General features: G+C 39.3%; 1 protein-coding gene across 1 annotated transcript in view; it reads left to right on the forward strand.

The window, feature by feature from the left end:
- LOC126253326 (DNA polymerase subunit gamma-1, mitochondrial) overlaps positions 1-22253 on the forward strand; it is a 144733-nt gene that overhangs the window by 118793 nt on the left and 3687 nt on the right. The window contains exons 10-12 of the mRNA XM_049954590.1: positions 3292-3512; positions 9496-9784; positions 17138-17429. Coding sequence (XP_049810547.1) covers positions 3292-3512; positions 9496-9784; positions 17138-17429 — 802 coding nt within the window. The remainder of the gene's footprint in view (positions 1-3291; positions 3513-9495; positions 9785-17137; positions 17430-22253) is intronic.

Below are 22253 nucleotides of genomic sequence, written 5' to 3' on the forward strand. Positions count from 1 at the left end.
GTTGTAAAGAGGATGAGAAATTCAGCAGAATGTCCTAGGCTCCAATAAGTAGAGGTGATAGGTAGATTTTGAGGAAGGGACCTTGGTGGAAAGTGGTTTATTGGCTGCCTTGTCAAAGGCAGGTATTCTGTTCTCTGCCTTCATAAGATCTATTCTTCAGTGAGTGAAGAATGTAGCAAACTTTTGCGACTGTTCTCGAGTCCATAAAATCATGGGATTTGCTGACTCTGAGAAAGGAAAGCTGGAGGGCTGCCTTGACAAATGATTTATGGAAATGGGTTTGTGGCACCCCCCACTAAAAGCAGGTCTTGCACAAATGTGCAGGCATTACAGTGTTGTATGATCTCCTTCCTAGCACCGAAGTTTCACTTTTCTGGAAATAATTCCCACTACTTATGCAGCATATCTGCACATTTCCTATGTTGAGTACTTGTTCAAACCAGTTCCGATCATATCCTTCAAAGTAAATCAAGGTTACACGAAAACAGAAATATACACATCATGTACCAATAGTTAAAAGTAAAGCATGATGCCCAACTGTCTTTTCAAGTATCATTACAGATAAATCCTTCGTCCATGGGTATTTAGCTGTTATTAGACATGGTTGTATTGAAGGAAGTTGATTAGCATAGCTTAGAGCAGGGGCGGGCAGGAATCCTGCACGTGTGCGGTGCACTTGCACGTGTGCAGTTAGCAGGTGTTCTGCATGCACACAGGGGGAAGCTGGCCACCCGTTTATCTCCCCTTCCCACTATACCGTCCCTCCACTCCTTCCTGTACTGCGTTTTGTTTCCTAGCTTGTTTATTGAATGAAGTAATAAGGTTAGTAGGAGTGCCTGAAAGAAAGAAATCATGGATTGAAAGAGTACCTATTACCTATGATACATTTTATTTAATTATCGCAGGTGGAGTTTACAATACGTTTAATGTCTGGAACAAAATTTCTACATACAGACAAACGCAAACAGTTACATAAATTTTCATCACTGATGTGTGCTCTTAACCAAGGTGTATTAATTTTCATAACAGAAAAAAATCTCTCACAAACTATGTCGAGCCAAACATTGACATTATCTTCGTGGCTTCATGATGGAGACGAGGAAACTCTTGCTGTGGAAAGTCATGGTAAAAGTCTATTACACGTCTTGCCAAAAGGAACTTGTCTCTCAGACGAGAATTACAATGTAGATCTATTAATTCCATTTGCAAATTGGGATGAATATCATCTACAGAAACAGCAAATGGTCTCGAGAACCATTCAAAAGCTTGGGATAAATATGATATATCCCCAAATCGCTTGAGAAATTCCTCTTTTATTGCACTAAGTATGGAAACATATTCTTTGAAATTCTGTTCTTGCACAGTAGACAGAGTAGGGAAATGCACTGCGTTCCCTGACGAAAGCTGTCGTTTCCGCAGCTCAAGCTTACTAGTGAAAGCTTGCACCTTTTCAGCCATTTCACAAATTAGCTGATTTTCTCCTTGCAAACTTGTGTTCAATGCATTCATGTGTCTGGTAATGTCCACTAAAAATGCAAGGTTGGCAACCCAGTCTGGATCTTCTAACTTGGGGACGTACATTCCTTTGTCCTTTAAAAACTGATTTATTTGTATTCTCAGCTCAAAAAATCATTTGAGTACATTACCGCAGCTAAGCCAGCAGACACACTGTACTCTTCCCCAATTTCAGCTAAATATGTGTGAAACTGTCTATGTGTAAGCCCGTGGGATCTCAAATAATTATCTGTCCGAATAACCACTTGCATGACGTCCCCCAGTGTTGCTGCTTTTGCACAGAGTACTTCTTGGCGCAAAATACAGTGGATGCTGTACAATGATTCTTCTTTATGCTGTAGCTTTTTTTCTTAGTAATCCAACAAATCCCATTTGTTCCCCTTTCATTGCAGGTGCTCCTGCTGTTGTCACTGACACCAAACATTCCCTGTTTAAGCCAGCTGAATCGACAGCTTCTTCAACGGCTTTTAGGATGTCCGTGCTGGTGTTCATGCTTTTTAAAGATATAATATCTAAAAAAATCGTCTGTTATGTGCAGAGCAGTGTCCACGCTGTGGACATAAATCACTAATTGTGCGGTGTCTGAAATATCTGTGGACTCATCAAGTGTGATGGAAAATGCAATAAACTCCTGCACTGCACTCCTTAATTAACAGTAAATGTCACCTGCCATGGGACTTACACGACGACTTACAGTCCACCGAGAAAGAGTGATAGCTCGAAATTGATTTGCATTCAGTTGGCAAAGTAAGTCAGAAGCGTCATTGATGCACTCCTTTATAAAATCACATTCAGCAAGTGGTTTTCCTATATTAAGTGCAATCTTATAACTTGCACGTACCGCTGGGCTGTCATTGTTGTCAGTCCTGAAAAACTGAAAACAGTGCTCCATAAAATGTTAAATTAGATGAGAGACATGACGAAAGAAAGTTGCAGATCTCTCATGACAACAGCAACTTATGTCAGATTCATCTAGTACCATCAGATTGCTCATCTTAAGCTCAGTCAATTTCCCCATCTGCTCAGAATCGACAATAAATTGTACTTGTCCTTGTGAAATTTATTATAATGGCGTTCAATACTAAACTTCTGCAGACCAGCAAGAATACTGCCACGTATTAAACATTTCGAATTTTCACATTTTTGCACAAAGAAAAATTGATTCTCCCACTCCTTTTTAAAAGATAGCAAATCTCTAATTCTCCATTTCCTTGATTCACTCTGCATTTTCCTGTTCTTGTTCTTGAAATACAACATTCACTACTTAGTGGTCGCTTCGCATCAACGTTCGCAGCTTAGCCTGGTACTACACTGCCTGGTACTACACTGCCGGCTGTCGCCACTGTCCCGGTCGACGATTGCATGCGAGCACCACACGTGCACCACTGTAGGCTCATGAGCTACGTGCAACGTTTGCCTGCCCCTGGCTTAAAGGCCTTGAATGGCCTGATGAACAGGGAAGGCTTGCAAGAGTAACTTCAAATTTTTTTAGTTATTATGTTCACTCTGATCAAGATGGTGTAGTAATAAGACTGGACTCATATTCAGGATGATGGCAGTTCAAATGCTGTGGTGGCTCCTTTGAAGGGGCGCAGCTGACTTCCTTCCTCATCCTTCTCAAAGTTTCTGTTCTGTCTTCACAGACCATATCATTTGAATGTTAAACCCCAACCTTCCCTTTTTCTTATTTTCACAAACTGCTCCATTAAATTGGTAATTCACAGTCTTATTGAAAGATTGTGTGCTAATAATGAAAATAGATTTTTGTGTCTACAGGTTTTGAACTACGCACGGATATACGGTGCAGGCTCTGCTTTTGCCGAGCGTGTGTTGCAGCAATTCAATCCAGGTATTTCAGAGAGTGAGGCTCGTTCTTCTGCAAGGCGCATGTTTAGTCTTACCAAGGGTCGTCGGCTATTCAGACCGCTGGAATCTTTAGTTGATATCTTGGGAGAGAAACCCGTGTCCAAGACTGAAGCTCTTCGGTGTGCACGAAGGTGAGTAAAATAATAAGATAGTGACATTTCATTCCTTATAACATTTATGAACAAACATTGGCACTGTTTAAGATCTCTGGAACGGTGCATAGAAGTGACCAAAGTGTTTGAGGTGGTGGTGATCAGCTATCTTGTTGGGAGGTGGATGTTATAATTTGTGTTAAAAATAACAGAGAATGTAGCACACTGTCATTTAACATGCATCACGCTGTCTACATGTGAGTGCTCCAGTGGTATGGAGCCACAAAGAAGTAGCAACTGCTGAGGAAAATATTTTGGCAGCATAATACCACATCAGCAATGTTTCCAGTCTTCAGATCTGCACAAAAACATATAAAAGCTCTATGAATGTAAGTTGCTTGCCAACCATCAATACAAACATCAAGTGTATCGTTGACTACTGCTGTGCACAGGTGGTAATTAAGGAGATGCTATTGGCAGAGGATGACACAGTAATCGGTCAGTGCCAATGAACCTGCGGGGGCCTGTGGACAGAGTTTACTTTTATGTTTAGAAAAGTTATGGATACTAGTTCAGGGTTCTCAGGAGGAAACATTAGTAGGACAGCAGAGATGAATAGATGACTGACCCTTTGATCTCATCCAAGATTCACTACTAAGAAGTAGCACTATTTGATGTCATTAATTGTGTAGAAACTGGTAGGGCTGGGAAGCACCCTAAAATCCCAGTGACACTCCAATTGTTGATGCGCACAGTGATCATTTTACCCCCAACTCTCCCTCTCCAAGGAATACAGAATTGCATTCTGTCTTATACTTTGCAGTTACATCTTCTTTGATGAATGTGATGTCTGTTTTTGCATGCTGTCACTGTTTGCAAACTCTCTCTCATCTGGGTAATTGAGGGTCCTAGTACCAGAGGAAGCTATCCCTCATATGACTGTATCTGAGAAAAACAGTGTTTCATGTAGATCATTGAGGGGTAAAGGAGAGCAGTCCTCGACAGGCACAGACAAAAGAGAAAGAGAACTTGCTAGCTTTTGGAATAAGTCTGTCATCAAGCATAAACATATACAGGCACATACGCATGCATTGTAAGGGCACAGGAGAGAGAGAGGGGGGGGGGGGGGGCAGGGGTGCACACGCACATCCTACACACTAAATAACTAGAAAATACAATAAATTTTTTAAAAAAATATTAGTTTTCATGAAATTGATTTTTGCGAAACTATGAGTAAATAAGGGTTACAAATGAGTTTTTTTAAAACACTAATATTAAAGTATTTGAAAGTGTTTTAAAATACAATTCATATGACAAATATCATATTTCTCCAACATGTTCATTGAAATCAGCAGTGGTTGATGCTGACAACTACCTCAGAATGGATGGAAAAGCGCACATCATGTAGATTTCATAGTTTCAGTGCAACAATGTCTCATCTTGCTGAAATAATTATAGTAACTCAACCATCAGCATAGTAATATACACGGAAGCTCTAAAGAGACTGGTATAGGCATGCGTGCTCAAATATGGAGATATGTGAACAGGCAGAATACGGTGCTGCAGTTGGCAGTGCCTATACAAGAACAAGTGCCTGCCGCAGTTGTTCGATTGGTTACTGTTGCTACAGTGGCAGATTTAAGTGATGTTGAGCAAGGTGTAATAGTCGGCGCATGAGTGATGGGACACAGCATCTCCAAGGTAGCAAGAAGTGAGGATTTTCTCATACAATCATTTCACGAGTGTACTGTGAAGATCAGGAATCTGGTAAAACATCATATCTCAGGCATAGCTGCAGCCAGAAAAAGATCCTGCAAGAACGGGACCAATGACGACTGAAGAGAATTGTTCAACAACAGAAGTGCCACCCTTCTGCAAATTGCTGTAGATTTCAGTGCTGAGCTATCAACAAATGTCATCGTGTGAACCATTCAACGAAACATCACCAATATCAGCTTTCAGAGCCAAAGGCCCACTCGATGTACCAGTGATGACTGCACAACACAAAGCTTTATGCCTCGCCTGCACACATCAACAACAGCATTGGACTGTTGACGACTGGAAACATGTTGCCTGGTCAGACGAGTTTTGTTTCAAATTGTATCAAGTAGATGGATGTGGATGTGTATGGGTATGGAGACAACCTCATGACTGTTGAAGCTGGGGCTCTGTAATGTTGTGGGGCATATGCAGTTGGAGTGATACAGAACCGCTGATATATCTAGATATGACTCTGACAGATGACACGTACATAAGCATCCTGTCTGATCACCTGCACCCATTCACGTCTATTGTGCGTTCCGATGGACTTGGGCAATTCCACCAGGTCAATGTGACACCCTACACGTGCAGAATTGCTATAGAATGACTCCAGGCACACACTTATGAGTTTAAACACTTCTGATGGCCACAAGCTCCCCAGACATGAACATTATTGAGCATATCTGGAATGCCTTGCAATGTGTTGTTCAGAAGAGATCTCCACCCTCTTGTACTCCTACACATTTATGGACAGCTCTGCAGTATTCATGATGTCAGTTCCATCCAGCACTACTTCAGGCATTAGTCAAGTCCATGCCACATAATGTTGCAGCACTTCTGTGTGCTCACGGGGGCCCTACACAATGTTGGGCAGGTGTACCAGTTTCTTTGGCTCTTCAGTGTATAAAGATGCATCTGTAAGGTGATATTTAGATCTCAAATAATTGCACTTTTTTCCTTTCTTTTAGCTCCAGTCTGATATTTTTAAAGAAAAAGGCATTTATGTTTTTCTTAAAATGACTGCTGCAAATTTCCTGATTACAAAAATTTTGCATCACCATTACATTTTCCCATTATTATTTTGTGGTTGACTGGATTATTATTCTTGAAGTCTTCCTTCTTCACTTTCACACCACAGATAGCTTAGGAATGTGTGATTATCCAATTAACTTATACCACTGGTCTGGTATGTACATACAAGTCATGTATCCTATTTATTTCTCTCATATCAAAATCAATGTTATTAAATAATAGGATATCCCCTGTAGGAAGATATATAATGCTGAGGATCGTCATACAAACCCAGTCAAACAAAGGCCTGCTGTAAGGTGATCATATTACCTTTGTTTTGTTCTTAACCCCAATAGGCAAATTAAACCAACTTCCTTGTATGAAATATGTTTTGTGTTACCTACAGTATGATATACGAACAACATGCCACTTCAGAAAGCCTCTGTATGACTTGTTTGGTGGCCATATAAACGTAAAGACATTTTCTCTGTTGTGTTCATGAATGCTGAGAGTGATACCTAAAGATGTCTGAGACAGAAGCTAGCTGGAATAGAAAAATGGGCTGAATCAAGGGGATAATCTAACCCCCCTACTTTTCATCACCGTTACGGATGAGATAGTGGCAGGGGAGGCAATATAAATAGGAGATGAAGATATAAAAGCAATGGTGTTTGCAAATGATTTAATGCTGTGGAGAAATAGAGGAGGAGACGAATGCTAAATGTATGGGAGGAAGTGTGGTGGAACAGTATGGTCGAAATTAATGCAAAGAAATGAAGAGGGATTCTGACAATGAGGAATAAGAGAAGAGCAGCAACAGATAAAAGTATTAGAGGGCATGTACTAAAGAAAGTGGAATATTTCAAGTACCTGGGGAGCATAATACAAGACAGTGGGAGAAATGATAAGGTGCGTGAAATTCGAAGGCAGGCCCATGGTTTTCTGCAGAGTGAAAGAAGCCTGATATAGAGCAAGGATATACCGCCAAAAGTAAGCAAGTGTTATACTGAGATTATGCTCCAGTACCCAAGTATGCATCGGCAATGTGTGTAATGAAGAAAAGGCCAGTTAATGGCTTGCGGGGTCAGATTTCACAGCAGCAGACTAGGACTTGATAGCATAAATAGTGTAAGTGAGACAGTAAGAAAAATAGTGAAAAGAAGACCATGGAAAAAGACAAGAGTAAGATAAAATGGCTCTGTTACTAGAATCAGAGTTGGCAGAATACTAAAACAGACTCACGAAATGACAGTGAGAAGCAAGAGACATAGAGGAAGACCGGGAGACGGAATGTGTGATGAAGAGAGGAAAAGACTGGGACAGAGTGGCATGAGGAACATGGTGGAAGGACAGGAAAATATGGAAAGACTTACACCCCAGACAGACAAGTCAGGGGGCTTGAAAGTGTATAAGATGAAGATGATGAGCACCATCCTCTTATAATGTCTCTTAAAGTTTGCATGGTGTGGCTGCCCCTGCTCTGTACTTGCCACAATATAATTTTACATTATACTCAAATGTTACTTCAATCTGCTTACTGAGGAATCATTTTAATCATGTTTATAATCATGAGTGCACTGTTTCTGTGTAATTTTTCCAGATAAAAATTGAATCTGAATGGTAAAATCATTTAATTTGTAAAAGTTTCAAAAAAAATTATAGTTTTGTGTCCTCAACTAATGAAACATAACAGCAGGACCTGAGGTTAGATTTTGCTGCATGAATGTTATACACACAGCCAGCACCTCGCTTGTAAGCACAAATTTTTTGTATGCCACACACGGTCTTCACTCTTCATTCTTCTGTGCATTTTTCAAGACTTTTCATTATAATTTTCCTTCTTCCCAATACTGGCGGCAGCAGCAGTTGCCTCCATTTTGTATACACATAATTGTCAACTTTGTGATATCTACTGTTTCACATTCAAACTTCCATTAATGTAATTGGCATCAGGATTACATTTATTTTATATTAGATGCCTCTGAAATATTGTTGTAATAAGAAAGTTTAACAAACTATGTTAACTTGAGTATTAAAGAATTGAAAACAAATAATTTCAGATATTATTGTATTGACAGATTGTGGTTACAATCCAGTCATCTTTAGATGTGGGTAACTTCATTTGTCACTGAGAGTCTTGCTGACTTGAAATCTGTGGATCTGAATAAATGGCTTAGATGGCATGTGGGCTATATTATTTACCAGAGGTTTTGACACATGATAATGAACAGAATGAACTGTTCAGACACTATAAACTCCTTTTTTTCCATATGTGCAGGACAGCTCTCTCTGCCACAAGGCCTATCAACTGTTCACCCATAGGCATGTGAGAATAATGGAAGAACTGGTATTCAAAAACGTGCTCTTACTAATACATCTCTTTCATATGCATTTAGCTGTTTACACAAGTGTAACAAATATTAATGCTGGAAGCATTATGAAAATAATGATATTCAAAAAGATATTGCAACATGCCTCCTGTTAGTACTTAAAACAAGTGAAGGGTGATTTTAGTCTAAGCAGTTTCGTCATAATCAGATGGTATAATTGTGGATATAGCATACATTGATTTCTATTTTCTTGTGCGTAAAGATAGAGCCTTATGGCTTCAGAATTGATACAAATTAAACCGGGGGGGGGGGGGACGATGCAGCTGAAGGGATTTATAAATTAAAATAAGGAAATAAATGGTACTTATTTTCCTTGGTGAAAATGGTATTGTATGGTTTCGCACCACACTTGTGGCTGCAATATCATAATAATGCAAATGTTACAACAATTAACATTAAGTCACTCTGAATCACATAACTATTAGTAAAAGGATAGATTGCTACTCACCATGTAGGGAAGATGTTGAGCTGCAGATAGGCACAACAAAAAGACTGCCAAACAAGTAAGCTTTTGGGCAAAAAGGCCGTCATCAGCATTAGATAACACACACACACACACACACACACACACACACACACAGTCTCTGGCTGCCAGAGGCTGTGGTCACGTGTGTGTGATTGGTGTGTATATGTTGTCTAATTGTGATAAAGACCTTTGGCTGAAAGCTTACATATTTGACAGTCTTTTTTTTTTGTGCCTATCTGTGACTCAACATCTCTGTTATATGGTGTGTAGCAATATATCATTTCATAATATTGCACTATTTCATCCTGAATTTTCCACTGTTGAATTATAGAACTCGTTTATATATGGTGTCACAAATGTTATGGCATTAAATATTGTATGTTTTGCTCAACAGGATGGGAAAACCTGTCAGTGAACTTTTTCACCCACCTCAGTGGGAAGGAGGCACTGAATCAGCCATGTTCAATCGCCTGGAGGAGATTGCTTGCAGTGCGGAGCCACGAACCCCTTTTCTCAGCGGCCGCCTGACACGTGCTCTCGAGGACAATGATGACAGGACACTGCCAACAAGAGTCAACTGGGTTGTGCAGAGTGGGGCCGTCGACTTCCTCCACCTGCTGCTTGTTTCTCTTCGCTGGCTTCTGCCACTGAGTGCTCGCTTCTGTCTGAGCTTCCATGATGAGGTATGTGATTATAGTTTCAGAGTTTAATGTTGGTTTTTAAGTTAGCTGTTTGCATGTTCCATAGACTATAACTAAATTGGTCCATACCGATAGGGTCTGAGTCCAGTTGATTGACGTTTGAGTAAAATGAAAATAAATAAATATTATCCTCAGAACCCTAGAGAATACATCCCTAGGTGGTGGATTGGGGATTGGCAGTCAGCAGCTCTGACGTTTGAGTAAAATGAAAATAAATAAATATTATCCTCAGAACCCTAGAGAATACATCCCTAGGTGGTGGATTGGGGATTGGCAGTCAGCAGCTCTGACGTTTGAGTAAAATGAAAATAAATAAATATTATCCTCAGAACCCTAGAGAATACATCCCTAGGTGGTGTATTGGGGATTGGCTGTCAGCAGCTCCTATCTGTTGAAATGCAGGACAGAAATAAAATGTCTCCTGTAGACCAAAAGCACTGGAGTGAAAAATCCATTAACAAATCCAGCTGCGATAGACCCAGCAAGTGAATAATGGATAAAATACATTCTTTCAAACACAGAACAAGCCTCAGAAAGAATGGAAATAATGGAAGATGACCCAGCTTTTCCCAAGGAGTAAGATTTGGTACATTGAAAATACAGAAACTGACAGGGAAGGTAGAGGAAGTGGTGGACTTGATGAACAGGAAGAGACCAGATATTCTAGAATTGTCAGAAACCAGGTGGAAGGGTAATGGAAGTAGGTAATTGTGGAGCAGATATGGGTTGTACATAAGTGAGAATGATGAAAAAGGAAGGAAGACACAGAGTGGCAGTAGTTATGCAAGGAGGGTTGAAAGAGGAACTTGAAGGGAATGAGTGACAAGATAGTGATAGTGAAAGTGAAAGGGTAGGAAATGGAAATGGTGCTCATATATGTGCCACAAGTTGGATGCTCTACATAAGAGAAAATGGGGAGTTTGCAGACAACTAATTGGACAGGTGATCATTGTACTGGTGGACTTAAATGTACATGTGGGAAAGGAAAGATAAGGGTATGAGGAAGTATTTGGAGTGGAAGGGTGGAGAAGGAGAAACAGAGGACAGAAATTGTTAGACTTCTGTAAAAGGAATGAACTCGCAGTTGCCAACACCTGGCTTAAGAAGAAGGAAAGTCATAAGGTAGTGTGGTACAGCCTTAATTTGTCAACTAAATTCATGGTAGACTACGTATGTGACCAGGACATGAATAGGGCAGTGAAAGATGTTAAGGTAATACCTTCCTAAGCCCTAGATAGTGATCACCATCTTTGAGTAGTGACAGTAAGAGGTATTAAAGAGGAAAAGGGAACAGGAAGGTAAGAAAGAAAGACAAATGTGTGGAAGCTGAAAGCAGAGAAATGCAAAGAATTATTTCAGAAAATAGTAGAAAGCAACGTACCAGGGGATGAAATGCAGTTAGTAGAGGAAGAATGGAGAAGCAGTTTTCTTACCTCACTCAACTTTGCGGATTTTATTGGGACACATCCTGTCGGGTATGCTAGATTGATGGGTGTATTGGGTAGAGGTTGTCCTGCTGGAGGCAGTTGGAAAAAATGTCTGATTATATCACCTATGAGATCTCAGGCAAGAATGCAATGAAGCAACAAGTCTTGTTGTAATAAATTTGCCAGAAAGTTTTAAAATCAAAAACATCTGATATCTGCACTTGCTTCATGAGAAACTTGTTGGTTTTCTGCTGTTTACAGTCATTTTTGAAATCTGATCCATTAGTATAGATTTGGCCATTCTTCATTAGTGATTGTTTTACAAGACTGAAGTTCCAGTTTTCAGAGAAGGAAAGAAATATCCTTGACTGAGAAGTATAATTCTATTTTCTGAAAGCAACCTGTGTCAGTCAGGGTGAGGAGCACACTAGTCAAATCATGGGTTTTGTTGTTCCACTACTATTCTCCAAGAACAGATGCAATTCATGGAATGGAATATCATCATGAATGTAACCAAGATGGGAAGAACACACATTGTCAGAGTCTTTGTTGTACTGATTCTCATTGTAAATCTTGTTTTTCTTCCAAGATGTGTTTCTCTGTTTCTTTTTGGATGTTAAATCACTTTCAGCAGTTGCTAAATAGCAGAGGCTGGAAATACCGCTTCACTTGTAAATTACTTTATTTTCACACGACCGATTTCCGACTGTTATAAGTCCATCCTCAGGTATCATAGCTGTGCAGTGGTCCCCGAGCACCGCGTGTACCAGGCACGGCTGCCTATGAGCGCAGTTCTGCAGAGATGATGTTAACTATAAAAAAACTAAGTTTACCAAATTACCATATTTAGTAGTAGTATCAGATAAAATTGCACTGGTGTTTAAGAAAACCAACATAGGAATCAGCTTTTACACAGACAATACACTAAGAAAAAAAATCAGGCATGGAACAGGTAGAACAAATCAGTCTGCAAGATCAGGGATTTACAGAATAGAATGTGGTTCATGCACAAAATGTTATATTGGACAAACTGGGTGGGCATTTAATGACAGGTTTGAAGAACAAATCAGACAGGCAGAGAGCAATACCTCTACCTTTAGCAAACACTTAAGTGAGAATAAACATATGGTCAACAACGTAGATTCATACCTTAAAATACTGCATACTGTGCCTAAAAGTAGAATCATGAATATTCTAGAAGAAATAGAAATTTACAACTATATTAAAAATCATCCTAGTGACCTGCTTAATGATCAAATGGTTTAAAAAATAAAAGATTTTTAGATAACATCCAGTCCGTTTTATGTACAAATGACAGATTTTAAAATAGCTTACGGGCGCAATACCCTTGACATCTGATGGGAGTTTACCACCCTGACATTTTGTACAGATGAGCATGTAAATGAGGTTTTATAAAAAATATGTGGATACTTCAAAATTATATTAGTTACTGTGAAGTTTCATATCCGCCACCACTTGCAATGTATCAATTCTCTTATTTTATGTATTTTAGGATCACAAATTTTATGTGATGTATCTGACCAGTTTAATCTCAAGTCATAAGTAACAAATTTTATGAGTAATCCTGGTGTTTTTACTGTAAAGAAAAGTTTATGGACTCTAACAAAGGGAAAAAAGCATACTCCAATGTATTTTATTTTTGTATATTTTTATAAATGAAATGTAGCCTCGACATTTCATTGTATCCGAAGAATGTGATTTATTGTATCAATCTACTTCAACAGTGATTCATAATGTACAGTTATTTTATGACACTTATTGAAAACATTTTAAGCAATTTCAATGGAATAGTACAAGTATTTACTTAGTCTTGTTTGCTATAATAGAGCCTGGATGCAGGATGCATCCTGTATTTGTGCGGAGGCATTTTAATGTTTTGTCCCGATTTGTGGTGCTGCACAGTGAATTGGATTGCTGGCAAGTGTTTTACGCCATTCATATTTGTAAAATGTATACGCACACAGAGTATTATATATCAGAGCTCTGTCTTCATCTCATTTACGACCGCTTAAGTCATTGTGAGAGCTTTTTAACAGATAACACATGTATTATCCCCTATTATGTTATAAATAAATATTCCCATCCTGTCCTACTACCCCTTACAATCATAGCAATAATTAGAAAGCTGTATGATGTTGACAGATGAAAAGACTTTATGATATAAAGCTTATAAGTTGTATCCTTGGTGTGCACTATCTTTGCTACGTGCACAGGCAGTACCTTTAGTAAATGTATTTTCACACCAACAGACTTAGCTCCACATGTTGTCAGTGCACCTGAGCTTTTATTTGCGATAGATTATTAGAACGATGGTAAGGTGGTAACATTGATAATACAGCACATATTTAACAACATTTTACGATGCAATAAGTGTTGTACTCATCAGATCTTGTGGGACTCTCACAGTCAAAAGGCTGCATTTTGATGACAACATGTACTCATGGCAGATAGTCTTATATTCTGACAGAATGTAAGTTATGTACATTTCTCACCAATATTTATAATTACACTGCTATCTTAATGAAATGTTTGTTTAATTATGTATATAACCCTGTGCTTCATTTTTATATTTTTTTTGTTTAGGTAACTTTTGCAGTGTTACTTGAAAATGGCCATAAGGCCAAAATTGCAATTGTAATAATAAATATTTCATACAGTCAACGGCGACTGTGATGTCTTTTAAGAGAAATTTATCAGTCCAACCCAAATAATTTTCACATCCTGTACAGCCACTGACCCACAGATATTCGCGAATTACTACATCAACCCGTTCAGTGGGCGTCGTAGAAAGAATTGCTCACCATAATGTCTCAAGCTGTTCATAAACATGCCACACAGAGTTTTAGGTATGAGAAGAAAGTTCAATGCAAATAATTTCCAAACTTAAGTTATTCCAAATTCTCAGATCTTCACTAAAATGTTCAAAACTGTGGTAATTTTACACTCACACTAAAAAACTGATAAAATATAAGATTTTCCTCATCTTAATATGACACTGTGTGACATGATTCCACATTGATCTGCACAGTAAGACTGTTCCTGAGCGACTCCTAGAGACACAGGACTGTAGTACAAACAACTACTCGAAGTGCAGGAACTGCTTGATCCTTACAGGCTGATGAGTTAGGCAACCATCCAGAACAGCACCTGCCCCTAAGTACTCATGGTAATTCCTAAATCAACCAGAAGCATTACAAAGGGCAATTTGTAAAAGAAAGTTTGAATTTATGAAACCAACTTTAATTTAAATAAAACAAAATATGGACTATATGCAGAAATGAAATTCTACCTGATTTAACACTTAGCATTTGTTCTGGATGCTTTAATACAAAAGCTTGCACACTCTGCACGAGGACTTTCCCACACATACATTTCACATAGTTTGTAATAAAATAAAATTTCCACACTTTATGTATGTCCTCCGTGCACTCTCTCTCTCTCTGTCCCTCAACAACATTCACACAACAAAACATAAATAAATAACAATTTTGAAAGTAATTATTCTTATGTCATCAGGCTATTATAATAAAGCAAGAAAGTCCTAGAAAAACAATGTATATGAAATGATCATTGTAGTTGTAGTTTCAATTGATATTATAAATGAATATGTGAAAAGCTTAAGTTTTCAGGTAAACTTGTGTTGGAGATAATGAACTAAGACTTTTACGGTATAATTGTCGTATCAGTACAAGTCTGAATATGGAGTATGAAAAAGGTTGAATAAAATTTAATAATGTTTCTTTATATTCATTGGGAGTGTGCATAACTGATCATAATCATGATAGCCAGCTCACACTGCCCCAGTGGCTTAAACAGTTGTGCTTATGTGAGAACACAAAAGGCTGCTCTCTTTCCGGCTACACGGCAAGTCACTCTAAAATTGCGTACTTTGGTGCGTGGTGTAAAGACTCTGAACAGTCTGCCGTGATACGTGATGAACAACAATAATTGTTCACTTGTTGTCCACGACAGAAAAAACAGTGGAGGAGGAGCAAGTACAAATGTGAGGCACCTGTCTTTATTGTTGATGCTGATATACACAGGAACGGCGTAACTAACAGACTAAGGCCTGTTATTCGTGGAAGTGCAAAATGTGTGTATTGATTTCTCTGCTTTGTGAGCATAGGGCTGCAGACATTTCATCATATCACATCAGTTTGGTCCCAGTGAGTATTATTGTGACTGAGGCCCTTTTGGTATAAAACAATATAATCACAATGAATTTCTGTGTTGTGGAATGATTGAGTTGATGTGCAAATGTAATGTGGTGTCAAGTGAAAAAATATGCCAACAGTGGGAACATGCTGACAATTTAATGCAGGGGCAGTCAACATTTTTTACCTACTGCCCACTTTTGTATCTCTGTTAGTTGTAAAATTCTCTAACCACCCACCAGTTCCACAGCGACATTGGTTTATAAAACAGGAAAGTAACTTTATAAAAGCTATAAAACAGAATTATAGCAAGTTAAAACATATAATAATTACTTACCAAATAATTCATGTCAAAATTTTATGAAAATGCAATGAGATTTTTTTAAAACCCCTACTGCATACCATCCACCATGAAAGCTGGAACACCTAGTAGTGGGCAGTAGGGACCAGGTTCACTGCCACCTGTAGCAGTTCGCATTCTTTTATTCTTTGCTTGTTGTCCTCGGTGTCGACATACTGGCTGAAAAAATTGGGGTTGTACATGCAGCCACTGTGTACTGTAAATGATGTAGCCAGCAGATGCACAGTTGCGTTTCACAGTCTTTTACTTTCACTGTTCACAACCCCCCGATAGTACACAGTAATATGGCCAGTGCACAATTTTTTTAACTTTCTATGAGCCTCAATAATAGTTTGCAGGTGAACATCCACATACTGTTACAATAGTTTACTGTTGAACATCTACGAGCAGTAAAAACCTAACCACAAAGTTCACAGTCCTTGAAGAAAAGAAAGGTACATATAGAGCAGACACTGTCATTGTTTTAACATACAGCCTAATTGTGTAACACTTATTCTAGGGTTATGTTGAAGCATTGTTGTTGTTCTAACCAACACAGGTTTCTTGTCTGAAACTTGGCCGTGGACTGACTGTCTTGGGACCAAAAACCAGGTCCACATCCTCATAATAATAGGTGCTGAAATTACACATTGTTCGATGTTTAATTTACAGAATTACAGTTAAAACTTAACTCATTAAATTAACTGAATACATCTAAAAATTCCTTCTTTTTAACAGTTTCTTCTACTACAAGGCTTAGGCCGAATTATTTGTTTAAATCGTGAAATTAAAAAATGTAGTTACACAAACAATACTTTTGGCAAAACCATTAATTACTTTGGAATTAATTAATAGCTGGCTTTGCTAACATGTTTTCGAATATATCCAAATAGATCCTTTAAGAATACTATGAGTTATTCCTCCAAATGTTTATAATTAGTACAGAATTTATATTTGTTTATACGTCAACAGTAGAATTTAAGCTATGAAACAATTACTGATTTCACCCTGTAACTAAAGATACTAATTAGGAATAGTTGAAATAAATTAGAAAATCAATTACATAAATAAAACTAAGCACAAAATTAGATCTGGTGCTATATTGTTTAAAATTGAGGCCCAACCTTTCTTTTTTATGGAATTGCAGATTATATTCATGTATGTTAATGGTGATTTAATGATTATCTTTTACATTACTCATAGAATGTATCCTTACAGTGGATTAATGTGAAATTAAAAGTCCAGAGATGTCAGGTTTGATCTCCTGTCAGTTGCAGAATTTTTTTTTCTGATTTATGTTGTGGAGGAATATATTCACACGTGCACCTGGAAGACGTACATTTAACAGGATAAATAATCTTGTTGTTGTGTGAGTAACCTCTTTTTTTTCCAGGTGCGTTACCTTGTCCCTGAAAGAGACAAATATCGTGCTGCAACAGCAATGCACATTTCCAACCTAATGGCGCGTGCTTTCTGCAGCAGCCGTGTGGGCATGTATGACCTGCCCCTGTCTGTTGCATTCTTCTCATCAGTCGAAGTTGACAGAGTACTTCGCAAGGAAGCAAGTGATGACTGTGTCACACCGTCCAATCCTCACGGGCTGAGTCGAGGATATGGCATCCCACCGGGGGAGTCACTGGATTTAATAACTGCTCTTCAATTGTGCAATTATAAACCGTGGACAGGTCAGTTGGTAACTAATTACATGTATGTCTAAATGTAATTCACACACAAATACTTTTTGGTCTAGTTGTTTTAAGTATCATCTGATCCACAATCCATGAGTATACTGATTTTCCCACGACATTCTGATTAAAGATTTTCATTATTTCCTTGCATCAATAAAGGTTTAATATTAGGATTATTACTTTTTCAAGACCACACATGTATGTATTGCTGTGTGCCTTCTGATGTGTGCCAGTGATAGAATTGAGATAGAATCCTGAACCCTTAAGTGCCTACCCTCCCTTTCCCCCCTGTACATACATACTCTTGGGGAATATGAGAGGGGAAGATATAAAACCAAGGAGAGTGAAGAGGAGTAGGGACAGAGAGTGAGAGAAGGAAAATGTGATTGTTATAACGTCAAGTTGAACACACATATTCAAAACGACACGACACATGTAAGTCACAGAGCAAGTTGACGAAGCAAGACATGTGAACACAGTAACATTCAAATGAGCACTTAGTCCAAGTCTGGCGGCCGCTGGCTGCTTGGCCGCTTAGGTGGCGTGGCTGCTGCGTGGTTGGCAGACAGCGCCGCATATAGAGGACGCGCGTAACTGCGTGGCAGCACTTTGAAATATCGGTGAGTCACAACACTTTTCCCCCCTTCGAATTTTTTGCTCTGGTCTTGATGGAGGTGGCCTGTAGACTGCTAACGTCCATAAGTGTTATTTGACTGGCCGTAAAGTCTCGAGGAGGAGGCTTCCGTACGGACAGAAGTGTCCCCGATGATAACGGGTCAAAATGAGAACAGAAGTACTTACACTGGTAAATTTACATATGGATAAACAAAATCAAAAGAGCAATAACAGAGCAATTGAATTATGAAGAAAATTTGAATTACTAAAAGCAACAGAGAATATTGATTAAAAATTATTTACGAATAAACAGATATTAATAAATGCAAACCAGAGGAGTGACATTCTTAATATTTACAACTAGTGCTTCATAAATATATCATACTTTTTGCAGATTCCAAAAATAATATTCTATATGGAAGAACATAGTTTTCATTCCAAACACAACTTTGCAACATGGACAGTAACTTTAGTATGGAATGATGCCTTCAGCTTCTCTGAAGCAATTTTCATAACTCCCTTCACATCACAAACAATGCCATCTGACTAGTGTTATAACGTCAAGCGTAGTAGTTCCGCAACGGATCAGAAGTCTTAGTGGACTGACGATCGGGCCAGAGAATACAGCGTAAAACCTGGGAGAGGGTAGGGTCAGAACCCGTAGCAGCTGCCAGCCGGTCCCCGGTAATGGGGAACTCGTCCACAACCCGCTGCTCGGCAACATCCAGGTGGAAACACAGAAGTTCGTCCCTATCGAATGCCAGATCAGGACCCATGGGAAGGTGAGACAGTGCATCAGCATTCGCATGTTGAGCAGTCAGCCGGAAATGAATCTCATAATTGAAACGAGACAAGTAAACAGCCCAACGCTGGAGGCGGTGTGCAGCCTTGTCGGGAAGCAACGTTGACGGAAGAAAGAAGGAAACAAGTGGTTTTTGGTCCATAACAAGATGACATTTGGATCCATAAAGAAAAACACCAAACTTATGAAGAGCATAAATAATGACCAAAGCTTCTTTTTCAATTTGAGAATATTTTCGTTGGGCATCGGTGAGCGGTTTGGAGGCATAAGCAATGGGTTGTTCAGAACCGTCAGAAAAACGGTGCGCAAGGACTGCACCAACCCCATATTGAGAGGCGTCCGTGGCAAGAACGAGATGTTGGCCAGGTCGATAAGTAGCCAGGCATGGGGCCTGTTTCAGCATAGTCTTCAATTTCTGGAAAGCCGCATCGCATGATGCGGACCAGTGGAAAGGCACGTTTTATATGCAACAGGCAATGCAACGGCTGAGCCACCGAAGCAACAGATGGTAAAAACCTGTGATAGTATGCTATTTTCCCCAAGAAGGCATGCAGTTCCTTAACAGATGTAGGGCGAGGAAGGGCATCAATCGCAGCGACAGTTTGCTGAAGCGAACAAATACCATCCCGAGAGAGTTGGAACCCCAAGTACGTGATAGATGCCTGAAAAAACTGTGATTTCTCAAGATTACACTTAAGACCAATGATTGTGGCACCATACACAATCATTAACCCGGCTCCAGGGAGGTAGGGTGCCCTTCCCTATTCCTCCACTGGGGTAATTCCTGTCTGTCGCGTCCACGTCGCAGGGGTGGGCATCCTACACTTCAGTAGGCTGGTGTGCTAGGATGGCTGAGTTCAAGCAGGGACCCAATCCTGTGGGGTATAACATGGAACCCATGTCCAGGGTTACGGGTGAAGACCTTAATGGCAGCGACGACGGAGAAGGAAGACTTCGGACGGCGTAGCTGGCAGATAAGGCAACCCTCCTTTCTGGGGATTAAATGAGAAGTGAACCACTGCCTTGTGGTGGAGGAGAAACTCCAAAGGCTAAGGGAGACAACCCCAACAGAAAATCCTTTCTTGCGTTAGGCCTAGCAAGCCAGTAGGAAAGTCTTCGTATATTGCTTTCAAAACACAGACGAACCTCTATTGCTTTCAAAACACAGACGAGCCTCGGAACGAACCACTCAGGATTTGACCCCACTGCTTCTTCAAGTACTGGTGCAAATGATGGGAGACCTGATGATATTTCTCAGTACAAGAAGATGAAACCAACTGGACTAAAAAATAACCTAAATATTGGCACCCTTAATATATTAACCCTCAATGGAAAAATCGAAGAAATGACAAATGTACTAACAGAGAGGATTAAGCGAAACAAAGTGGAAGGGAAAAGGTGAGAAGAATTTGAGAGGAGGAGGAAAACTGTACTGGAGTAGGAATAACAGGTCTGGAGGAAATGGTGTGGCAGTGATGGTGAATAAGAATGTACAAAGCTGTATTGAAAATGTGAGATATGTATCAGACAGGATCATAATCTTAAACGTGAGATTCCAAAAAGAAACACTAAAAGTAATCCAGATTTATGCACCACAAGTGGGATGTAGCGAAGAAGAGAAGATGGACTTTGAAAATGTGTTAGAAAACCATATAGAGTGTGCTAATATAGTGATGGGAGATTTTAATGCACAGGTAGGCAAAGACAGAAAGGGATTTGTGCAAGTATTGGGATGTTTTGGATATGGAGGCAGAAATGAAGAAGGGGAAAGACTCCTGGATTTGTGCCAGAGGAATGGAATGAAAATAGCAAACAGCTGGTTTATGAAGAGAGAAAGTCATGTTATCACCAGATACAGTTGGGGTGGGAGAACCAAGAGTGTAATTGATTATATTCTAGTAGATAGGGAATGGGGAGAGAAAGTAACAAATATGAAGGTAATTCCAAGTGTGAGTGCAGAAGGAGACCATAGATTACTGGTGGGACAATGGAAAATGAATCAGTGTGTGAAAAATAGAAAACAGAAGAAAGTGATGAGGATACGGGGTTGGAAACTGAAGGAGAGTGAATGTGCTGAGAAGTACAGAGAATTAATCACACAGAAAATTCCAAAAGAAGTTTTCTGCGATGTAGAAAAAGAATGGAGTTTATTCGAAGACACTTTAGTCGAAGCAGCACAAAAAGTATGTGGAAGAACATCTGGAAAGGAAAAAATAAGACAGGCAAGTTGGTGGGATGATACCACAATCCAAGCAGTTAGAAGAAAAAATGGAGCATGGAGAATGGTGGAAAACTAAAAATGACGAAGACCATAAAAGATATATAGAGGAAAAGAAGAAGTGCAAAGAAATAGTGGAAACAGCAAAGAAAAAGGCATGGGAAGAGTTTACAAAAAAACTTGAAGAAGATGTGAAGAGCAATAAGAAAATATTCTATAAAATGATGAAAAATAAAAGGAAGGCTTCTGAAGTACAAGTAAAGGTGGAAACAGAGGACGGTACCATTATTGAAGATCCAGGGAATATAAAAGATCTCTGGAAAGAACATTTTAAGAAGCTGTTAAACGCTGAGGAGCAGGTACATGAGGAAACAACAAGTAATGGAGAAATTGAGAGAAGTTGGGAAGCAGAATTAGGGCAAATTACACGGGAAGAAATGGAAAAAGCTGTGAAGAAGATGAATGGGGGGAAAGCCCCAGGACCTGATGAAGTATCAGTGGACATGATAAGAGCAGCAGGTCCAGTGGGAATGCAGTGGCTGTATAGAGTACTATCAAGAGTGTGGAGAAATAGTACAATACCTGACAACTGGAGAACAGGAGAAATTGTTCCCATCTTCAAGAAAGGCAATAAAAGGCTTTGTAAAAACTACAGAGGAATAATCCTTATGAGTCATACAGCCAAGATTTTTGAAAGAATTTTACTAAATCGAATAAGTGAAAAGATAGAAAAGGAGCCGAGTGAAGAACAGCATGGGTTTAGGAAAGGAAGAAGCACGATCGACCTGATATTTTCTATCCGTCAACTGCTGGAAAAAAGTTGGGAGTATAACAAAAGGGTGATAATGGTTTTTATAGACATAGAAAAGGCATATGACTCAGTTGACAGGGAAAGACTCTGGGAAGAAATGAAGAAGATATAGAAGATGGATACATTAATGTTTTAAAGACAATGTACAGAGGGCACAATTGTAGAATTAGAACACCATTGGGGAACTCTGAATACTTCAAAATAAGACAAGGATGGTAGGGTTCGAGTGTGGCGCAGGCACCATGAAGCCATGGACCCAAGTTGCCAGCAAGGCACTGTGCAAACAGGTGGAGGCTCCATAATGGTATGGGCTGTGTTTACATGGAATGGACTGCATCCTCTGATCAAACTTAACCAGTCATTGAATGGAAATGT

The sequence above is a fragment of the Schistocerca nitens genome, chromosome 4, assembly GCF_023898315.1.
Source record: "Schistocerca nitens isolate TAMUIC-IGC-003100 chromosome 4, iqSchNite1.1, whole genome shotgun sequence".
Lineage (NCBI taxonomy): Eukaryota > Metazoa > Arthropoda > Insecta > Orthoptera > Acrididae > Schistocerca > Schistocerca nitens.